At 37.0% G+C, this 23,190-nt stretch overlaps 1 protein-coding gene across 1 annotated transcript in view; it reads right to left on the reverse strand.

Moving 5' to 3' along the window:
* Positions 1 to 22,521, reverse strand: part of DPH5 (diphthamide biosynthesis 5) — a 37,479-nt gene extending 14,958 nt beyond the window's left edge. Inside the window, exons 1-4 of the mRNA XM_021690069.1 lie at positions 22,456 to 22,521; positions 22,069 to 22,226; positions 14,762 to 14,886; positions 6,506 to 6,614 (exon numbers count right to left, since the gene is read on the reverse strand). Of these exons, the coding sequence (XP_021545744.1) occupies positions 6,506 to 6,614; positions 14,762 to 14,886; positions 22,069 to 22,203 (369 nt within the window). The 5' untranslated portion in view covers positions 22,204 to 22,226; positions 22,456 to 22,521. The remainder of the gene's footprint in view (positions 1 to 6,505; positions 6,615 to 14,761; positions 14,887 to 22,068; positions 22,227 to 22,455) is intronic.
* Positions 22,522 to 23,190: the final 669 nt, after the last annotated feature.

Raw genomic sequence — 23,190 nt, forward strand, 5'->3', positions numbered from 1 at the left:
GAAGGTAAACACAGATCTTGGATTAGTAATCTGGCTCTAACAGTCTAAATTTAAGGGGAAAAAATGATGAAAAAAACCTCTATAAATCCAGGCCCAGCCTGTTGGATATTCCAGCTGCACCTGTCCAAGGGAATCCCAAACAAGTCCCTCTGTCTTGTTCTTGAGAGACATCAGAGCGTATGTACAGCCAGATCATGTCAGTAATGATAAGAAGTAGGAGTGAAGGGCTGAGCTGGTATCAGCACCAAGGATGAAAAGGAAAAAAAGAGCTTCTTAATTTTTACTTAAAACAATCAATGATACCCCTGGTCAGATGCTATCAGTACATCATCTATATGTCCTTTTTGGAATAAAGATTATGTATCATCCCTTTGGGGAAAGTTGTTAGGTGTAAAAAGAAGAGATCACAATAAAACCTTTTTAAAAGAAAAAAAAAAAAAGAACTACTACAAGGCCAAAACAATGCTGTTTATCATAGTGAGTGTTGTATTATGAAAAAAAGGAAGGAAATGAGTTGTTACTTTTTAAAAAGTAATATACAGTTTTTCCAAAGTAGAAATGTATTATATAAACAGAGGAACATATGGCAATAATTAAGGTCACTCACGCAACAGAGAAAGTGGAAGCACTTCATAATGATGAGAAAATTATACAACCTTTTCCCTGAAATCAGCCACAACTGATAATGCCATTTTTATGCAGAAATCATTGCTACCTGGTTTCACTGAACTGTCTCATTTATCTGTCCTTTAAAATGCCTCAAACACAATTTTAGTCACATTTTAGTCACATTTTTAGTCACCACAGTTTAAAAAAAGAATCTGTTCTATTACACAAATGATAACAAGAAATGATAAATACCGCACAAAGAAAATATGCTAGAATTTGTAATTTCTTCTTTATTGGGCTTGTCACCTTCAGGTCAATCTATTACACAAATGATAACAAGAAATGATAAATACCGCACAAAGAAAATATGCTAGAATTTGTAATTTCTTCTTTATTGGGCTTGTCACCTTCAGGTCAATGTACACAGATAAGAGCTGAAGACTGAAAAAAAATATACCAAACTAGTAACTAACTTTGGTTACTTCTAGGTAGTGGAACTATAGATGCTTGCATGTTCTTCTTTACACTTACTGTATTTTCCCAATTTTCTATGAGTATATATGTCACTTATTATCAAGGAAAATAAAGTTATTTTTTAAAACAATTCTTCTAAAGCAGAAACAATGGTAAATGAAAGCAATTCTGATTCTGCATGACTAAGGTGCTAAATGCTTAACTTGAATTCCAGAAAAGGACTTTGTTCTTCTTGCCTTTTGTGTACTGACAAAAAACCCTGATTTTTCATTACTGGGAATGCCTAAATACAACCAACTTACCTGGCTCTTCACAAACAGATTGATTTTTCTTTGACTAGAGAAATCCTCAAAATACAAATTACACAAGCGTTAGAAATATCTGTTACTTAGGAATTTCAAATAACGCGATTTTAAAGTATACATGTTTATAACTAATATTTAAATCGTAAAACTTCCAAAGATTTACTTAATGAAAATTTGAGTATTTAATGTATCTTGGTCAAGGTAACCTTTGCCTAAAGTTAGAAAACAGGCCAGCTTTTTGGCTTCTAATTCTAGAGGATATTAAAGTTTGTCTAGTTTAGTATTCTTCATACTTTTTACTGCCAAATCTTTTTTACCAAATAAATTCTTAAACAGCACATCAATAGGGGTAAAGATAAAGACTGGGCTCCTTCGGGATTTATTCTTTGCTATTGGGTCTCAAGTACTTCATTTTCTGCAGAACTGCTGAAAACATCTTCATAGATCCTGATACAATATGAAAACCATTGATCTTGTCCAGCATTCCTCCCTGTCCCCATCTCATCCCCTTAACAGTTAGGAAACCTGACTATCCAGATCCAGGAAAGTTAGAGGACTCCTTAGTTAACTGCCTGAGCAAAAGTAAAACCAAGACCTTTTAAATTGCAGTTCAACTCTGAACTTTTCCCATTATTACTTTTCCTTTGCCAGTTCTACCCAATACATAGTCAGTTTTTATCCAACACACATATTCACAATCTTGCGTTAACTAATCTCTAGGAAGCCAAGGTTTTGTGGTACATATGTATGTATTCACTGGTGTGTGTGTGTAATACCATGCAGATGCTCCAAAGTGCTTCCATGACTCTCTTCTTTAACTGAACATTTCTCTCTGTTGGGAATGTATTTAACCTTATTGTTCATCTAGCAAACCTCTTGTAATTCATTTTTTAAACCACTTTACTGAGATAAATTTACATACCACAACATTCACCCATTTTAAGTGTATATTCAGTAATTTTTAGTAAATTCACCAAATTGTGCAACCACTACCATATGTAGTTTTAGAAAATTTTTATCACTCCAATCAGATCCCATATGTACATTTAGTAAGTAGTATCTGTTCTCACTCCCAGCCAACTACTAATTACTGTCTTCATAAATTTGCTTTCTCTGGACATTTCATATAAATGGAATCCTACAATATATGGTCTTCTGTGTCATGCTTCTTTCACTTACATACCTATACTTAGTATCTATGCCAGGACTACTAATTCTTCACAAGACAAAAGGAGAGACTTCAGAGTCTGGAAGTAAATTAAACCTAATCATACTCTTCTACATGATCAGTTCACTAAGAATAAAATTCAAACGCCTGACATTGGATTAGAGAGCCTAGTGATCCAATCCTATCTACCTATCTGACCTCAGATTGCTTTTTCCCTGCCTACTACTCTCCAATAAGCCCTTCTTTGGTTCCTTCGAGGAGCCAAGGTCATTTCCGTTTTAGAGTCTTTGCATAAACCATTCCCTGTGACTAGAATATGCTAGTTTCTTCTTGGTTCATATCTAATCTTAAATAACACCACCTTAGTGAGACCTCCCCTGACAACCCAACTACAACAGTAAAGCCAACTCTCTAACATTTATCAGTGTACTTGAATTTCTTATACTTCCCACTACCTGACATTATTCTGTTGTTGCTGTTATTGCCTCTCCTTCCTACTAGAATGTAAGCTCTTTGAGAGCACGGACCTTCTTGGACAGGTTTATCAGTGTATCCAAAGGCACTTAATAGGGAAACAATAAGGCAAACAATATTTGTTGAATAAATGGATCACTATTCCTCTTAATGATGTCTAACTTGGCAATCACTAATACACATTCCATTTAACAAGGAAAATTTTCACAGGAGTATGGCGTTTGCAATAAAAAATTCTATTTTATGGCATACCTATAAAAGAATGCATATCAACTGGTTTTGTGTATTTAAAAGTGTTAGTCTATGCAACTAGTTATCTTCATTAATACTGATAATAAGGAGTCTTTTGCTAGTTAATAAACTACAAAGTGAATGAAAAATACTCAACAGTCAGTTCTGAGCTCTCTGTGCTGCTTTAGAAAACAACAAGAAAATTCAGAAGGGCTAACAGATTGATAAGTTAAAAAAAAAAGCTGTGCCCATTTCCAGGTTAGGAATTTCAAACTACTACTCTTTAACCTAATGTAAAAATGTTGCAGGGGCGCCTGGGTGGCTCAGTTTGTTAAGCATCTGCCTTCAGCTCAGGTCATGATCCCAGGGTCCTGGGACCAAGCCCTGCATTGGGCTCAGCGGGGAGTCTGCTTCTCCCTCCGCCCCTCGTGCTCGCTCACTCTTTCTCTAATAAATAAATAAAATCTTTAAAATAATTAAATAACTGGGGCGCCTGGGTGGCTCAGTCGTTAAGCATCTGCCTTCAGCTCAGGTCATGATCTCAGGGGGCCCAGGATCCAGCTGGTGTCATGAGCAGGGAGCCTGCTTCTCCCTCTCCCTCTTCTCCCCCCACCCTTGCTCGTGCTCTTTCTCCCTGTCTCAAATAAATAAATAAAATCTTAAAAAAAAAAAAAGTTACAAAGCACGTACTGTTCTGTTCTGTCACAGTACCCAAAACAGCACTTCTGTTCAATAACTTGATGGCTGTTTTCCTAATAACTCATGGGAAAGTGTTCACAGAGATGACAGAATGTCTTTCGAAAGTGGTGCCCACTTCCCTTTTAAAAAATTGAGAAAGAGAACATGGCAAGGTAATACATTCTACATTTAGCAAGCCTATTTCTGGGAACTAAAATCTACTTTTCCAATTCTGCCATGCTAAAAGAAAGTACAGTTCTATAACTTTCTAAGAAATTTTTTATCTGTCTAGGTTGGTGGTTTTCAAAATGGGTACCTATACCAGCAGCTTCAGGATCACCTGAGAATTTGCTAGCAATGCAAATTCTTAGGCCACCACCCCGTATCTACTATTATCTGAAAATCTGAGGGGAAGGCCAGCCATTTCTTTTATAAGCCCTCTAAGTAATTCTGTTGAATACTGAAGTCTGAGAACCACTGGTGTAGATTATTGTTTCTCCCATAAATGCGGATCCAAATACTCAAGAGAAAAAGAGCAGCCATTATAAGGAAGGGAACTTTGCCAAAGTTTATGTATTATGCAGGATGTCATAAACAAATGTCAAATGTCAAAACATTTGTTTTAAAATTTAAAAGTGCCATAAATATAATGACTGTATTTTTAATGCCTTTTATCTTAGAAAAGTGTATAAAAGGTATCAATAATTACCTCTTTCTCCTGGAATAGAAATAACTTGGGTGGTACAAAAAGTATACTTTCACAGAGACTTCATCAAATACATAAGACAGAACCTAAAAAGGCACTTCCTGTTTTTCACACAAGTAGTAAGTCATTTTCATACCCAGATTAGAGAAAAGAACCCAGATGGGGAAACAATGCTTTGTGGCTGCCTAGAAAAATCCTATATAATAAGACTGAGAGAAAGCTCAATTAAAAAAAAAAAATCTATGTACCATGTGGATATGATCTTAAGGGCTTATATGGAGACTGCCAATTCTCACAGTAAATTTCCTCTCAAATACCTTCATCTATTTTAAACATGAGAACAATAACACTGTACCCGTCTACCAGTCTAGAGGATCAGGAGGACAGGGTCACTCTAGTTTAGTTCTTCCCAGTATGAATGATAGATATACATGTGATGAAGACAAGGATCTTTTAAAAAAATGTTATGCTTAAAAAGAAGCAAAATCCTCTAAATGATAAGATATGATAATTTAGACCAAAATATGAAGGAAAGGGGCTAGGTTAACTTTCCCTACCGGAAATAAAAATAAAACCAACACGAAAAATATATATATTCCATTAGCTTAAGGTTTATTACACATCTTTGTCTATCACAAGATTAATTTATTCCTCTCTTTTTTTCCTTTTTCATGGCAACCATCAGTTCTTAAGAAGTACATTGTCTACAAAAAAGAATACTGGACTGAGAATCAAGAAACTCCATTCACTTACTCCAACCCAGAAGTGTTCAGAAGGGCTTTAAAGTATAAAGCAGACTTGAATTGGCAAGGTTTTTTAAAGTATGCATTTTATTAGAAGACAAAAGAGACAGCAAAGTTTTTTGCCAATTTAAATTAATAACTAAGATCAAGTAACAAATACTAAAAGGTGAATCATTTATACCTTTTCTCTGATTCTTCAGAACCAAAGGCAGTTATTTCTGAGATGACTGGCCAGGATGTCAATTAAATTGAGATACTCTTCCTGGGTAATGCAGAAAATATAGAAACCTCTAAAGCTACAGACACAGCACTGGTGTCCGATGCTAATGTACCTTAGTGTTATAAATATCAATTTTAAATTCTGCATTCCAGAAGACATAGTGGGGAATACTTCATTTCATAGATTCTAGGATGCACATTTTTTTCTATTATGATGTATCTAAAATAGGAACGTGTCCTAACAAGCAATTAAGTCTTAAACCAATGTTGGCCAGGAGCATAGTTGTCATAGATCATATACATACGAACATTAGAACACAAATATCAAGCTTGGAAGAAAACCCTGGAAACAGTTACGGTGCACTCTTTTAACCCCTCAGAATCAAGACTGTTGGGTTAAAATTAACCAACTTTACACAGCAATAATTACAAAGGTGGCTTAAAAGCCTAATATGACTGGCTTTTGGTTCTTTTTACAGATTCTTTTAAGAAATGCTGCATCACAATGCTGTTGATGGCACAGCAAATAACAACTGTGTAGAAAAATATGCTTCAGCAATGCAGAATAAGCTATTTGGAAGAAATGTGAAAAGGCTTTCGGAAAACTTAGCCAATTTCATTAGTTTAAATTTCACTGTTTTTGTATGCAAAAGTTGGATATAAGATTAAAATCTTTCTGTAGCTAAATTCCAGTGGTCCATTCCAATGAGAAAAAAGATGTAAGTTATAGGAAAATAGTATTAAAAATTCAGTATTAAAAAATTTCATACCCACTAATGTATATAAAATAGTAACACCTTAAAATTCATGATATAGAACAAAATCTACCTGCAGTTTGTAGTTTTCCAAAACATTTTTGCTAACTACCATTAAAAAAATACCTTCTTTGTAGTATTACCTGTAAACCACAGCAGCCTACAGCATTCATTATGGAAGCATTGTGAATAACTCGGTAAGAGATTCCTAGTTTTGTTGCTCTCAGAATAAGATCGCTGTGTGTGGTAGCCCTGTAGTGAGAAAAGGTCAAGTTGGATTAAAGTAACCAACACAGACTTTTTTTTTTTTAAGATTTTATTTATTTGACAGAGAGACACAGCGAGAGAGGGAGCACAAACAGGGGGACAGGAGAGGGAGAAGGAGAAGCAGGCTTCCCGCTGAGCAGGGAGCCCATGCGGGGCTCCATCCCAGGACCCTGGGATCATGGCCTGAGCCGAAGGCAGACGCTTAACCAACTGAGCCACCCAGGCACCCTAACATTGACTTTTTAAGACCGTAAAGGTGTAGTATTTCATGAGTTCTAACCAATCAAAGGGTTATGGGGGCTGCTTTTCCTCAATTTCCGGGCTTTCTGGCAAGAAAAGTGTTAAGTCTCCACATGCCCTTCATAATGCTGAACTGCACTTGTCACACTCCTAAAGCAGCCTTGGCAGCTACAGAGAAAGGAAAGTTTTACTTGCTCTTTTGTCCTGATAATACCTGCAAAGACATCTGTGGAATGTAAGCTCAGCAAGTGAACTCCTGAGCAGCAATTCTCAAACTTTTTGGCCTAACAGGCCCTTTAAACTCTTAAAATGACTGCTCTGAGTTCTAAATGACAGCACAGATAGACCTACTCTTTGATTTCTGCTCTATTTTGAAGGTTTCTTTTTTGTGTTTTGAAATACAAGGCAGATGGTACAGAACATTTCTGTAGCCTGTCATTCTTTGCCTTTATATTAGGGTTCTAACTGATACAATCCTAGTTGGATTTTACATCTGTCTAGCAGTGATTTTATTTATAACTGTTTTCAGTCTGGTTACTGTATATATAATTGGTATGTGTGCATGTGTATGTGCGTGCATATCCTGCCTGTTGCCTTTCCTTTTTTGAGATAAATCTAATGATTATAATTAGATAGACTGTGAGGAGAGAGAATATATGTAAATATAAATACGGATACTGTGAAATGTAACCCCCCATCAATTTAGAACTGCATTATTAAAGGCCTTTTTTCCCCTTGATGAAAACTCCAGGCCCTGTTGGGGAAAACAACATTAGCATGTTTGAGAAACTACATACAAACCAGCAGAACCTGTCAACTGGTCAATGCATACCAAGTAGGAAGATCAAGGGCTTTCACCCCATGAGGCAGTCAGAAACAGATTAACAAATGCCCACCAGGGAAGGCTGTTTTTAATCACACATAAAATAAAAACTAGTATGAAAAACAATCATTAATTTGATTTAGAGTAAGCTTTAAAAAAAATAATATAAAGGCCAGTTATAAAGAATGTTTTTAATATCATCTTCAACAGACTTTTACTACTTAACACTAAGATTAAGGAAAACTGAATTAGTTACTTGCTGAGTTATTTGAATAGATAAGCAGGAAGAAAACCTGCTTTAAAATTCTCTCTTTATCACAACTTCATTTAAAATGACCAGATGTGGTTGGTATACTATGGAGATTTAATGACCTGGCAAAGTGATTTGATTTTGTGATGCTGCCATAAATGTGATTAAATAAGCCCCTCAGATTTCTGCTATGAAAAACTGGTATGTTATCATCACGATTACCCAAAGTCTATTGCTTCATGAAAAAGAAAAAATTGGTTTGAAACACAAGCTTAAACCATTATACTGGGCATTCCTTCTAGTCCGGGGTCATGAAAACGCTTCAGTTATGGTGACTGGAAAAGTGCATGTGTGTGTGTGTGTGTGTGTGTGTGTGTCTGTGTGTGTACACAGGCCCAGAGTGGAGCCCACTTAAAAATAAACTTTATTTTATAATAACATTAGTTTGCAGATATAGTACTGCCATATTTGACAGTGTATGGCTTATGATCTGAAAATTCACTAATATTTGGAAGGATATGGTAAAAGTGATAGGAAGCACTATAAATTGGTACAGTCCTTTTTTTTTTTTTTTAAAACATTTTATTTATTTGAGAGAGAAAGACAGAGAGAGCACAAGCGGGGTGGGGGAGCAGAGGGAGAGGGAGAGGGACAAACAGAGTCCCTGCTGAGCATGGAGCCTGATGCGATGCGGGGCTCAATCCCAGGACCCTGAGATCATGACCTGAGCTGAAGTCAGATGCTTAACCAATTTAGTCACCCAGACACCCTGGTACAGTCCTTCTGAAAAGTAATTTGACAATACATGCTTGAAAATACCCATATTCAAAACTTTTGATTTTTTTGGGTATTATAAACTGATTTTGGAGGGAAAAAAATCCAAAATGTGGGGAAGGGAGAACGGAAGGAGGGGAAAAAGGATCATATACATTAATCCAAACATGGCAGCTTTACTTATATTGGAGAAATAAATGGACTTATGATAATAATGCTGACATTTATTAGTACTAGGTGCCAAGTACTGTTCAAATGCAGTTCTTGGAATGGAAACAATCAAATGACCTACATAAAAGCACAAAGAAGACAACTGAATAAAGATATATTTTTATGTATGTGTATGCCATAAAGGAAAAGGCACACAACATTAAGGATAAAAAATTATGTGTTCAATGATTATAAAATATACATAATTACAGAGCATATTAAAATAAGGAATGGAATAACAAAATGGAACCATCATTAAAATTTGTTTAACGATGACTCTGTCCAACTATTCTTTATGGGGACAGAAAGCTTAAGACTGTCATCTCTCACATGACTGGGTCAGATCTATTAATGTAGTATTTTTAAAAAGTCATTTACATTCTTTATGTGATTAACATCCACATTCCTATCAATAACCTGGACAAGAGGAAAAAGATGAGAACTACATCAACTGACTTAACTGACTTTCAATTACCTTCTTCAGGAATTTAAGAGTGGATGATGGTGATGGTTACACTACTTAATGCCACTGAACTGCACACTTAAAAATGGCTAATGTGGTAAATATTACGTTACATATACTATAATTTAAAAAATATGAGAATAAAGAATTTAAGTAATTTTCTTTTTAAAGTTTTAATTCAAGTAAGTGGAAAGGGGCTTAAAATTAAACAAATAACTTTTTGTTCTTGTTGTATGTAAGAAAGAATTTTAGTGCTTTGCTGCATTCTGTATTCTCCTCCTGGTTTATCCATTTAATGCATAGAAATCATAATTCCCAGCCCAATTAAAATGTACATATTCCCTACCATCCCGTCTCCAACTACTATATCCCCAACGACTGTATCTCAATAGTAATCCAGTGAGTAAATGAAGAATAACTATAGTACAATAATTATTACACAAATCTGAATATAAGATTACACACGATTAGTTAATGACATAGAGCAAATTAATTGCCTAGGAGTTAAAAAAAAAAAAGAAAGAAAGAAAAGAAAAGAAAAAAGAAAAGGCACTCACTCCTGAATAAAATAGTGGAGGATTCATGGAAGAGGTAGCATCTGAACAGGGTCTTAAAGAATCTACTATTTTACTAAATAGAAACTGGGGAGGATTAGACTTAACATTGCTGTATGGTATATTTGAAAGTCATTAATGAGAGTAGATCCTAAGATTGCTCATGACAAGAAAAAAATAGTTTTTTTCTTTCTTTTTTTTGCATGATGGATGTTAACTAAACTTATTGAGGTAATCATTTCACAATATATGTAAGTTAGCTGGTAAGAAAAGTCTATTTTAAGAAAAAAGTATGATCAAAGACACGGAAGATGAATATTGCAAAAACACTTATGAAATGGCAAAGTAGTACAATTGGGCTCTAGCACAGTCAAAAAGAAGAGTAGCCAAGGGAGAAAGCAGATAGATTTTGTTAAAAGATTTAGGCCATGAAAAAGTCACTTAAGGTTTTTGAGCAGGGTAGTAACATCATGGAAGCACTTTTTAAGGCCTCAATTCTTCATTTATGTGGAATTCTCCCCCCCTTCCCCTTCCCACCCCCTGCTGACCTCCTCTACAATTTCCACCTATGTTAGATGATAAAACAAGGGGTTTATAGTTTAGTAGAGGAGGTCGACATCAATCAAAGAGAAAATAACAAATTTGACCCAGCTCAAGCACCAACTCCTCCATAAAGCCACCAATGAAAAACTCCAAACTCCATGCCTTTAAATTTACACTTAGTTCTATCCTCATCCTCGGCCCAACCTTTCAGCAGTGTATTAGAGTTAACCACTCTTTTCTCTCTAAAGTCTTCTTTTTTCTGGGCTTCTGTGACAACACATTATCTTGATTTTCTTCCTCCTCTGGCTCTTGACAGACCACAAAATGCAAGTTTCCTAAGGCTTTATCATCTTCTCTTCCCCTTGTTCTTTCCTAGTGATTTCATCCATTTCTCTGGCTTTAAACGTCCTAGCTCTCCCTCTCCCCCGATAAATACTCGTAACTTCAAAAACCATATATCCAGGGTAACTCTCCCTTGAGCTCCAGCAGCAGATATCAAATTGCCTACATGACATCTCAAATTTAAAACATTCCAGAACCAATTCGTGTCTTCCCCAATTATTTTCCGCACAAGTTTTCATCTTTTCAAGAACTGGTACCATCAATTACTCAGTTCCTAAAGCTGGAATTCTGGAAAACTTGCTTCTTTCCTTTTCCTCACCTACATACATACTGGCATTCTTCCTTGACTTTTCCCACTTAGCCTTTTTCTCTCTTCTACCAAAGCCACCTGGCCTCCCTAAAATCCACTCATGGGAGCATTCAGAGTGATCATTTAAGAATGTCAATCAGATTGTGATTCTTTCCTGCTTAAAATCCTTCAAAGATTTACCAGAGTACTTCATCTTTTTTAAGATTTTATTTATTTGTCAGAGAGAGAGAGGGAGAACGTGCGCACAAGCAGAGGGAGCTGCAGGCAGGGGGAGAAGCAGGCTTCCTGCTGAGCAAGGAGCCCAACGCAGGACTCGATCTCAGGACCCTGGGATCATGACCTGAGCCAAAGGCAGATGCTTAACCGACTGAGCCACCCAGGTGTCCCTACCAGAGTACTTCAAACAAAATCCCTACCCGCTCCTAGGTCTTACATGATCTGGGTCCTGCCTACCTCTTGAACTCCTTCTCACTCCCTCCCCCCGCCCACTTACCATGCTCTTCCAGGTCCCTGAATACATTCTTGCAGTTCCCTCTGCTTACAATGCTGCTCTTCCCTTCTGCTATTCCTTTTATTTTTCAGATACCTACTTAAATCTTACCTCAACAAAAAGGATTTCCCATATAACCCCACAGAAATTAGCCTATTCCTGTTAGTCCTTTTTTTTTTTTCCCCTTACAGGCCTACCAAAATTTTAAATTTGTTATTTTCTCTTTGACTGATGTCAACCTCCTCTACTAAACTATAAACCCCGTGTTTTATCATCTAACATATATCCAGCATGTAGGAGTGCCTGTCATGAGATAGGTGTTCCAAAGATATTTGTTGAATGGATAAACGTCAGTCCAAGATATGCCTGGTCTTCTCTTGTGACCCCAGGCAAAATATTAAACAACTCTTTCCCTTAATATTTAATTGATATCTACTACACTGTGAAGGAAGCTAGGGAGATAAAAGTGTGAAGGACAGCCTACAAACCTAGAGAGTAGATATATACATTTATAAAAAAAAAAAAATACATTGTGAGGCAATGTATGAAAATGTATGAATGACGTTATTACCCTAATCAGGGTAATAAAGGACTGCATCAATGAGAATGTGGTATTTGAGTTAGGCTTCAAAAGATGGCTGGACTTCTGACAATCAGATATATAGCAAAGGGCATTATAGATGAAGAGTTTGAACAGATGAACAGAATGAGAAAGCAAGATGATCAGGGAAGGGCAAACTGATTGCCATGAGTGTGGGCTTTAGGACAAGGACAGGTAGAAGGGAAGGCTGAACAGTATTTTTCATATCTGGCCAATGGATGGAGCTAGTAACTCTCATTCTGAGCTCAACTAAGATTTTCAAATTGTGGTTTCACAAATATAAATTTGACCACAACGTAGGTAATGAAATAAGAGTCTGCATTGGGACCAGGCAAAAGGCTACTATATTAAACTAGGGAATAAAACAATATAAAAATTGGGGCTGGAAATTGAGTTAATAATCAATCATGCCTACACAATGAAGCCTCCATAAAAGTCCTTGAACTACAGCATTTAGAGAGCATCTGGGTTGGTGAACACATCTATGTGCTGAGAGAGTGGCCTACTTCAACTCCAGGACAGAAGCTCCCATGCTTGGGACTCTTCTGGATCTCTCTTCATGTACCTCTTCATCTGGTTGTTCCTCTGTATCCTTTATCATATCCTTTATTATTATTATTATTATTATTTTTAGATTTTATTTATTTGCGAGACAGAGAATGAGAGACAGAGAGCATGAGAGGGAGGAGGGTCAGAGGGAGAAGCAGACTCCCTGCCGAGCAGGGAGCCGGATGTGGGACTCGATCCAGGGACTCCAGGATCATGACCTGAGCCGAAGGCAGTCGCTTAACCGACTGAGCCACCCAGGCGCCCTATCATATCCTTTATTATATAATAAACCAATAACTATAAGTAAAAAAAAAAGTCAAAAGCAGTGCTTCTCAAACTAGTGAAAAGCTAATACTTTCTTAAGTTCTAAATTGTCATGGAACAATAGTTTTGTAAAATGCAATCAAAATTAGTGATTAGAAAAATAAAATATAAAGTAATAGAAAATATAAGTTCCAAATTTTTATTATGAGATACAGCAGAAACAAAATTACTTTTAAAAACTGCTATAAAATTTCTAAATGCTTACTCTCAATTTCTGTAGTTCTCATCATGGACTAGTAAGTTTGTGGGCTGGCACCAGTCTGTAAACCCCACACTGAGTAGTACTGGTTTATTGGACTTTGTCAGTGACTGGATGCCATGAAAGTCAAAAGTGACTCTGAGATTACTCTTTCAGGTAACTCTAAGAATTGTGATACCATCAAGTAAGGAAATTTGGAGAGTTCAGAAGATGTCACTATAAAAAATATGGGACTTTGGCCAGAATCCAGCTCAATGAGAAAATCCTACAAGAGTTCCAAGACATTTTATATATAGGATTTTTCATTACCTTTACTTTACTATTTTGTGGCTTAAAAAAAAAAAAAAAGGAGGGGCGCCTGGGTGGCTCAGTTGGTTAAGCATCTGACTTCGGCTCAGGTCATGATCCCAGGGTTCTGGGATGGAGCCCCACATTGGGCTTTCTGCTCAGTGGGGAGCCTGCTTCTCCCTCTCCCTCTGCTTGTCGCTCCCTCTGCTTATGCTCTCTCTCTCCTCTGTCAAATAAATAAATAAAATCTTAAAAAAAAAAAAAAGGAAAATAGGTACTGCTAATTTGGAGGAAGACTAACTTTTACAGAAAACAATGTCAGAGGCTAAAACAATTTGGATATTTTAAAATATGTGATTGCACAATGTCATTTGCAACCAAGTATAATGAAACACAATCTTTGGCACACCACATTGATGTAAATTACTTTTTTTTTTTTTTTTTGACAGACACATGCACATGTAACTCCATTCTTTTGAAAAAAAATCCTTGGTGGTGATTTCATAGTGATTTAATTGTCCTTATGTTCCTTAAATCTGTGACATAAATCTTGGGTCACCAGCTGGAAACAAAGAACTCCTCTGTTTGGCTTGACATTAGAGATTGATGATACTTAACTAGACAAGTAGAAACCCATCTTTTTAGTAATGGGGAAGAACAGTGCTCCCAATGGATATAAGAAATTGAAATTTGAAGCTGGACAGATTTTAAATTCAAGGCAAGTAAAGTGACAATATTGCTAAATATGTGGTGATTAAAAAAGGAAAAAAAAAGCCTAGGACAAAGGAAGTAGAAGATGCTTGCGATCTGCCTGCAAAATAAATGGTAGGTATGACTCTTGATAATGTAATACACTTATTAATAATGACATACTAGTTAAGTCATTTGATGCCCTAAGTTACCTTCTAAAAGAATAGCAGGAGCAATGATACAAACTTTAGAACTGACAATTAATAACCAATGTAAGTGATACATATGACGACATCCTTATCAAACAGATTTTCTTCATTAATCTCAAAGATAATGAAAGTTAATGAAATTTTAGAACCTAGGTAACACAGTCCTTTACTAGGACCTGGCAAGTAAAAGGTTTTAAATATAACAGAATAATTCTGATTTTTTTTTTTTAAAAAGCAAATAAATTAAAACTCAAAATACCTGCTTTGACTTACCCAAATGGATCACCAACCACAAGGAATGCAACATCACTGATATCGGCATCCTTTAAAATATTATCAGCTTCTTGTTCCACTTCTTCTCTATCAGCAAGAATCAATTTTCTTCCATAAAACTCCTCCTATAAAGTCCAATATCAAAATGAAACAGCAGGTGACCATTTCAACACATGTACACACACACACACACACACACACACACCAATTTTTGTCTGGGCTGGTGCAAAACTTGGCAACCATCCAAACACAGATCATTGAATAGGACTCCTCAGTGAGCCAGCACTCTATATCATGTTGCAATTAAACTCTGTCTTTGGGGCTATCTTAATATCCCAAGAGAAGGTAGACCTCCTAACATCTGAGGCTTTCTGCATTTTAAATTTACCTCTAAATTTGAGTCTAATAGATCAGGCAGAACACCGTAGAATGAACAGAGAACACGTATGCAAGAGCTTTATTTCAGAAACACAGTAATACAGAATATGTTAGTTAAATAATAATTATAAACATACATGGTAATTTGGGTTTTATTAAATTTTCCATAGGAAAACCTACGGGACCCTGGCTAAAATAAAAGGTAATTTCAATGAGAAACAATAGAAAATTAGGATTTAGTTATCTATAGAGCCAGCAAACATTCCTATATAATTGCAGGAAAGATTAATTTAAAACTGTATTTCCTAGTTCCTGCTAAAAAGGCAGAATTGCAGAGGAAAGAAAAAAATTCTAATCATATAGGAAGTCTCCATATAAAGTACTTTGTGAACCAATCCCCTGAAGTTCAACTCTAGCAAATAAACCCAGGAGGTTGACCGTAACTGGGGTGGCAGCATGTAAGTACAGAGAGTGAACTAGTGTGCTAATGGTCATGTGGTGGTGGTTACAAACTATTATGAAAGGTCATGAATCTTATTAACTGATTTCCTGTGGAGTAATATGTAATTCAAATATAGTAAAAGTGAATGCATAGACAAATACTATTTCTTACATGCTGAGAAGTTTGAGTTTTAAGGATTATATCAGATGTCAAACATTACAAGGACTGCTGTACTCAATAATTTATCTGTCAAGCAAAAGAGTAAATAAACAAATGATTAAGCACTTGAAGATAAAGGCCATAGTTCCAACTTTGATAATTATTGCCTAATACTTAACTAGAATCTGTCCCTGAAATGTGAAAAAAGATCTCTTCCCTTTTTCTGCATATCTTCTCAGAGATAATGCTCCAGAAGTTCCCAATAACAATGTTTTTACAGATGAAAAATGTTTTTATTTTCACCTTTACCGTAATTTTTTCTTAATCATTAATTTGTATATAACTTATTTTAATTTCATGAGTCCAGAAAACTTATTAGTGGTAGAACACGTATATTCACATATATCTAAGAGGACAAACGTATGATTATAGAAAACTGAAGAAAATGATATTTTTTCCTGAACTAACATTTCTTAAGATCAAAAAGTCACATTTTACTAGCTTAATGCTAGCAGTAATCCTAAATCCTAGCCAATATTTTATAAATGATTTAACAAAAGAAAACCCCACTCTCCTCAAGACCTATCATGTATCACTCTATATTTATCACTTATCCTAAGAAACATTTCATTATTTAATTGAAACACACATTTATTAAAAACAAACAAACAAACAAACAAACTTATCCACATATGCAGACCTGTGCACACATAGCCAAACAGTCCAGTATAACTAAATGGCTGATGCGCTTGGGGGGGGGGGGGGCGCTTAAAAAGGGGAAGAAAGAGCAAAAGCAGTAAGAAACTGGTATTACATTCTTTTTAATTTACCCACTTGGTTATTTATTCATTCACTCACTTGAAGAATACTTCTTGTGCACAATCTCCACACCAAATTCTATGCTTGATGTTGGGAAACAATGGTGAATGAGACATATGTGGCCCCTGTCCTGTGGCTTATAATGTTTAGTGGGGAATTATCTACCATATCATTAAGTGCTACAAGAGCATGGAACCTAGTAAGAGTCAGGGAAGAGGGGTTAAAAAAAGGCAGTGTTATTTAACAAATAATTTTACATTTATATTATTTATTATTCAATGACTGATTAGCCAGTTTTTGTACAGTATCAGCCCTAATCTTCTCCATTCATGAAAATGAAGGCAAAACTCAAAATTCATTCCTGCTTTAGGTTGGCAGGTTTTGTAAGGGGGACAGGGTAAAAAAATCAAAATTAAAATTATTTTTGAGTGTTTCTGGAAGGATACATAAGAAATTAGCAATAACTGCCTCCAGGAAGGGGAACCACGATAGAAATCTTTCAATGTATATACCATTTAGTATCTTTTGAATTTTATACCATTTAATGTATTACCTAATAAAAAAATAAAAATAAAAAGTAGAGCCTAGAAGTAGGATACATAAACAAGAAAACAAAACCTAAAGAAAACCCCAACCACAGTAACAATGAAAGAAGGAACAGAGAAATAAGGGCTTATGAAAGGGACTGAAAAAAATGGAAAAATACAAGTAAAACCAAGAGAAAGTAATGTCATGAAAGCCAGTTTCAAGGAGTGATCAACTCTGTCAGAAGAAGTAAAACAAGTAAGAATTGAAAACTATCCTGTGGCATTCTCAGCTACTAAATAACTGTTCAACAAACAGAAATATTTCAGAGGAACGGAAGTCAGCTTGCAGGAGTCTGAGCTATGAGTGAAGTGGGGATAATAAGTGTACACTGCTTTTTCAAAAAGCTTTGGATAAAGAAGAGACAAAAACAATAGTAACTATGGAGAAAAGAGGTTTAAAAGGGGAGAGATTTCAGAACGGACAAAATCTGAATACGGTTTCAGGTTGAGGGGAGAAGGAAGTTAATATACATCAAACATAACGAAGAAAGAATAAACGATGGGAATAAGGTTTCAGAGGAAGGGAGAGGAAGAGGTTTGGAGAAAACACACCTAGTAGAGTTGTCTTCAACAGGCTGAGAACCTCATCTAACAAGTCATTTTCTAAGACTTGGGGGAAGACAGATTCAGATTTAAGGGAAAGACAAATGGTAAGTTAATAAAGGTCACAGATGATTGCCTCATCTTTCTCAGTGAGAAGTCTGTCCCTCCACTAGCAAGCTGCAGCTGGATAGGAAGACAAGTAGAGTGAGCTGGTATCCAGATGAAGCAGATTAGGAAGAAAAGAGAGGGAAACGGATACACTGGGAGAAAATGAAAGTTATTTTCATGATGCCCAAGAACAAGTATAGCAAATTATTGTGCTTATCTCCTCCATGGTTTTGCTCACAATTATTTTTTTCTTCAGTAAGGAATACTCTTTCTCTTACCTTTACCAAATCTTATCTATAGTAACTATCTCTTTCTCTTCCCTTTACCAAGTCTTATCTATAATAACAATATTTATAATACATTTACATTAGGGACGCCTGGGTGTCAGTTAAGTGGCTGCCTTCGGCCCGGGTCATGATCCCAGGGTCCTGCGATCGAGTCCCACATCGGGCTCCTTGCTCAGCAGGGAGCCCGCTTCTCCCTCTCTCTCCCTCTCTCTCCCTCTGCTTGTGCTCTCTCTGTCAAATAAATACAATCGTTAAAAAAAAAAAAAATATATATATATATATATATATAATACATTACATTAGATCACTCTGGGGTCAGGTGTAGTTCTAAGAACTTATGCATATGAATTCATTTGATCTTCATCACAATCTATGAGATACTCTCTATTTTTATCCCTGTTTAAGAGATAAGAAAAAGAACACAAAGTTAAGTGATTGCCCAAAGTCACAACCAACAAGTGATTGGTTGACCGCAAAACTTTACATGTACTACAGATGATGCATAGGGGTGCCTGGCTGGCTCAAACGGTAGAGCATGCGACTCTTGATCTCAGGGTTGCAGGGCCTGTGAGTTCAAGCCCCACGTTGGGCATGGAGCGTACTTAAAAAACCAAGAAGACCAAAAAAAAACAAATGAGGCACAGACAGGCAGAGCTTAGTGATCTCCTCTGCTTTCTACAGGATAACTAGAGCCCCAAAGTTAGCCCCCTTTGGCCAAAACAGCTTCCTCTATTTACCCTCCAGAGCTGTATAAATATTACCATTTTCTATTTAGACCATGAAAACAAAAGAAACAAAACAAAAAGATTGGGATGCATTATTTTAAGAGATAGCTCAAATTCCATCTATTCCATAGTATTCTCTGGCCACCACAACCTGAAGTGATCTTCTTATATGTATTTCAACTGGAATTAATAACTAGTAATTGTTTAATATTTGAGACAGCTTCTACTATTTAATTCATGAAAACAACATTGGCTTAAATAAGATCTAAGTTCTTCCCAGCAATATAATTTTATAGTTTCTTCCTGCCACTGTTGCCATGAATTGTTATTTAAATCTTCCATTATTAAGTTTTCCTGAGTATAACACAGATGAATCATGAACCACTTGAGAACAAAGATCATAGCTTATACCTCTTTGTATAAGGCAGTACAGGTGTATTACACCAAAACGGCACATAAAATCATAATTTATTCACAGAAAGTGTCTAAAAAAAAATTCAAAGTGTAATACTAAAACTCTTTGCTGGTTTCACTGTCTCTATTTTAATTAACTTTTGAATAATACAGCACATATAAATAATACTAGTTTTCAATGTAAGCACAAATAAATTCCTTAATTTTTTTTTGAAGATTTTTTTTTTTTTTTTAGATTTTATTTATTTATTTGACAGAGAGAGACACAGTGAGAGAGGGAACACAAGCAGGAGGAGTGGGAGAGGGAGAAGCAGCCCTCCCGCTGAGCAGGGAGCCCGATGCGGGGCTCGATCCCAGGGTCCTGAGACTGAGTCCCACATCATCAGGCTCCCTGCTCAGCGGGGAGTCTGCTCCTCCTCCTCTCTCTGCCCCTCCCCTGGCTGTGCTCTCTCTCTCTCTCAGATAAATAAAATCTTAAAAAAAATAAAATAAAAAAAGATTTATTAGAGAGAGAGATAGCATGGGTGGGGGGGGGCAGTGGGAGAGAATCTTCAAGCAGACTCCCCATGGAGTGTGAAGAATGACTGGGGCTCCATCTCAGGACCTATGAGATAACGACCTGAGCTAAAACAAAGAGTTTGATGCTTAACCGACTGAGCCACCCAGGTGCCCCAAATTCCAGATTTCTTTAGCAACATCCATGTGTGCCATTTATAAAATACTATTTTGTGTGATTATTGATAAAAACAAGCACATATTCACTGAGGAAAATAGATTTTTCCAATCTTTTTTCTCTCTATACAATTATCTAGTTATTGAGACCAGACTGTATATATAGGTGTGAGCACATGTCAACAATTTTTAAAAATCAATTTGTTTATAAAAAAAAGAAAAGATAGAAATGAAAGGAAATAGAAAGGAAGTCACTGAAGAGAGTGGCTCTGAGATTTTACTAGGCAATATAAGGCATGAATTTATTTATTTATACCTTACTTTATTCCAGAAAAGAGTCATTAAAGGTGGCTGATGTTGCACACCAATTTGCTCAGGGAAAAACATGAACTAAGGACCTGGAGGAGGTCATGAAGAGCAGACCAATGGAACCTGTGATACACAAAGCATTTTGTTTGAATCCTACCTTCTCTGTGGACATTCTCTGAAATCATTATTTTGTAAAGCTATTATCTATCCTTGAGTATTAAGACAGACACTGCATGGTATAAATGTTAAGACTGGTGCTTCTCAACTCTGTCTTGGCTCATATCACTTACTATCTGTATGACCTTGGGCAAGTTTCTCTGTGCCTGTAAAATGTGAATAGTAATTATAGAGTAATAGTCCTGTTCTACATGTAAAACACTTAGCACAGTGCATAATAAGTATTCTATAAATATTAGCACTTATTATTGTGGAGGAACAGATATTCCAGCACCTTAACAAAGTACACAAAATTTACCTGTAGGTGAGGCTGGGCCCAGCCCCAACAATACGTTTTTGAAAAAAAAAAAAACTTGTAAAAATTATAGCAACCAATACATCATCTTAATAAAATCCTACATAACCCTCCAATTGGTTACTATCTCCTTTTTCACAAATGAAGCTACTGAGGTTTAAAGAAATCTGGAAATGTGTCCATTAACAACTACCATTTCTCAACATTTTTCCTACAGGCACTACATTAAGAACCTATGAGGTAGGCATTATTATCCCCATTTCACAAAGTATAAAACTAAAGTTAAAGGACTTGTCCAAGGTGATCTGGTAACATGTAACAGAGAAGGCGTAAAGACAGGTCCAACTTTCCTCTATGCCATGCCCTGACATCTTATCCTATAAAAACGCTGATTTGTTATTTGTCTCTACTCTCTTAGACAAATTTAAATTCATTCTAGTTTTCCTTGAGGAGGAATATTTATTATCTTGAGCTGAAATACTTTGATTCCAACCCAACAAATCAGAGTCAACAAATCCAAGCTGGCCATTAGCCACAACTTCCACATTAGTGCATGGCCAATTCAAGTAGCAGTCTTTAATTCCTTAAGATTTTAAAGTAACTCTGAGACCAGAATTCTCTGGGCTGTGAATATGAGAGAACGGAAGACCTGAAATTCTCTAGGTCACCTTTTTGTTCAGAAGCCTTGGTAGACCAGACAATTCTAAAATCCTCTCCCTTCTCCTGTAACATGTCCATCACTCTCTACATCTTAATTTACATTCTAGTTGGAGTTTGACAAAGAACCTGAACTACTTAACCCCTCCTCCAAAATGTAGAGCCCTTAACAAGAGCAAGCTAAATGTATGATACATTAACAAATCCTAAGGTTATTAAGTTCCAGGCTCACTCAATATACACAACAGTATGTGTATTATTAGCCTTACTGGCAATCTTTTTAAAGTTAAGACCTCTCTGGATAGGATACTGACAGAAAGGCAATTACCATTCCCTATGGAAATACTTCAAAGGAAGAAGCTTTCAGCTTGGTTTCTGAATATATAACCAACTCATTAAGGCTATGTCGGTACCTCATTAGCACTCAACTCAGAAAAAATTTGAGTATCTCATGAAATAAGGGATTTTGATAACTATCCCCAGGAGTGTAAAATAACTTTTCTATTTACTGGAGAAAACCACAGAATTAGACTTGTAAAGTAAGACAAAGCACCCTTTCATTTTCCAAGTCACTTGGTTGTTGTATTATTCCCATTCTGGTGATTCAAAATGAGCAGGGGATGTGTTTTAAAGGATTTAAACAAGCAGACCTGAAAATTGGGTTCAGCTTAGTATAATGAAAATCAGCTGTTAGACAGTTTTCTTCCCAGGGACCGAAGAACCTTAAGCACCTACCAGGACTTCCTTCCCTACAGTCAGGATTGAGGTATAGGCTTCTAGATACACTCGACTGCAGCGTCTTACAACTTCCAAGCCCTTGACTGTGATGTCCTTGGCATCGCCCAGGCCCAAGCCGATCAGGTAAAGCATTTCAAAGTCCAGGGGGAGGGAGACTGCAGGACGAAGTGAACAAGAAAAACAAGTGTCAGCTACACCGAAGATACGTAAAATCTAGCGATGAACATGAAAATGAAAACCAAGATAGCACAAGCAGGGACGGCAAGTCACAAACGAGGCCTGAGAACCTTACTTCACGCCTCTTAAATAAGGATTGGACTGAGTGTTCTTAAACAACCCTACCCCGCTTTTTCTCGTTACACCAAACTAAGAGCAGTCAATTACCCTCTGAAAACTGTAGTTGGGTCCCCAAGCTGCTAACTGAAGCCTTTCCGAAAACAGGTACCGAAAGGGTGGATTCACGCGGAGCGAATACGCATCCGCCGCCCTCACCTACGGTGCCGCAAAACGCTGGTGCCTTTACTGCACTTTACGACTAGCTGGAGGAGCGGGCGAGCACTGAGGGTGGGGTTGGGGAGAACTGGACCAGAAGTGACCCGCCGGCTGCTGGGGCGGGGTGGGAGAGGTCAATTGGCTAGGGGAGTCCATCCACAGCCCTCCAACATGCCTTCTGGGAAAGGACGAGGAGTACCCGCGATCCCCTTAGCCCGTGGCTTTACATATCCCCACCCTAGGACAGGGTAAGTGCAGGAACTCTTCGCCCGGGAGGAGCTGGACCCGAGGTTGGGCCGCGCAGCCTGACGCCTTGCGCCTTTACTCCAGTCACAGGAACGGGTGGAGGGTGGGAGGGACTTTTCTAATTTGCCCGGGATTGCCCGAGTGCAGGTATTTCCACCCTCGCTTTTGCATTCTGCTGTAGTTTAACCAGCTGCCTCCCTGGTGAGGTGTCAGGTTAGCAAATCTGGCCATCATGATGATTCTGATTTCCCAGCGGGGCGATGCTGCTTGGGTCCCAACCCCAAGACGTCATTTGGGAGTGCCCCAAGGGGTGTGACTGGGATATGCCTCAGTCATCCTCAATGTCGGGAAGCCCAGACAGCCCTTTCCCCCTTCCCCCCC

This window comes from Neomonachus schauinslandi, chromosome 4 (assembly GCF_002201575.2).
Source record: "Neomonachus schauinslandi chromosome 4, ASM220157v2, whole genome shotgun sequence".
In the NCBI taxonomy this organism is placed as follows: Eukaryota; Metazoa; Chordata; class Mammalia; order Carnivora; family Phocidae; genus Neomonachus; species Neomonachus schauinslandi.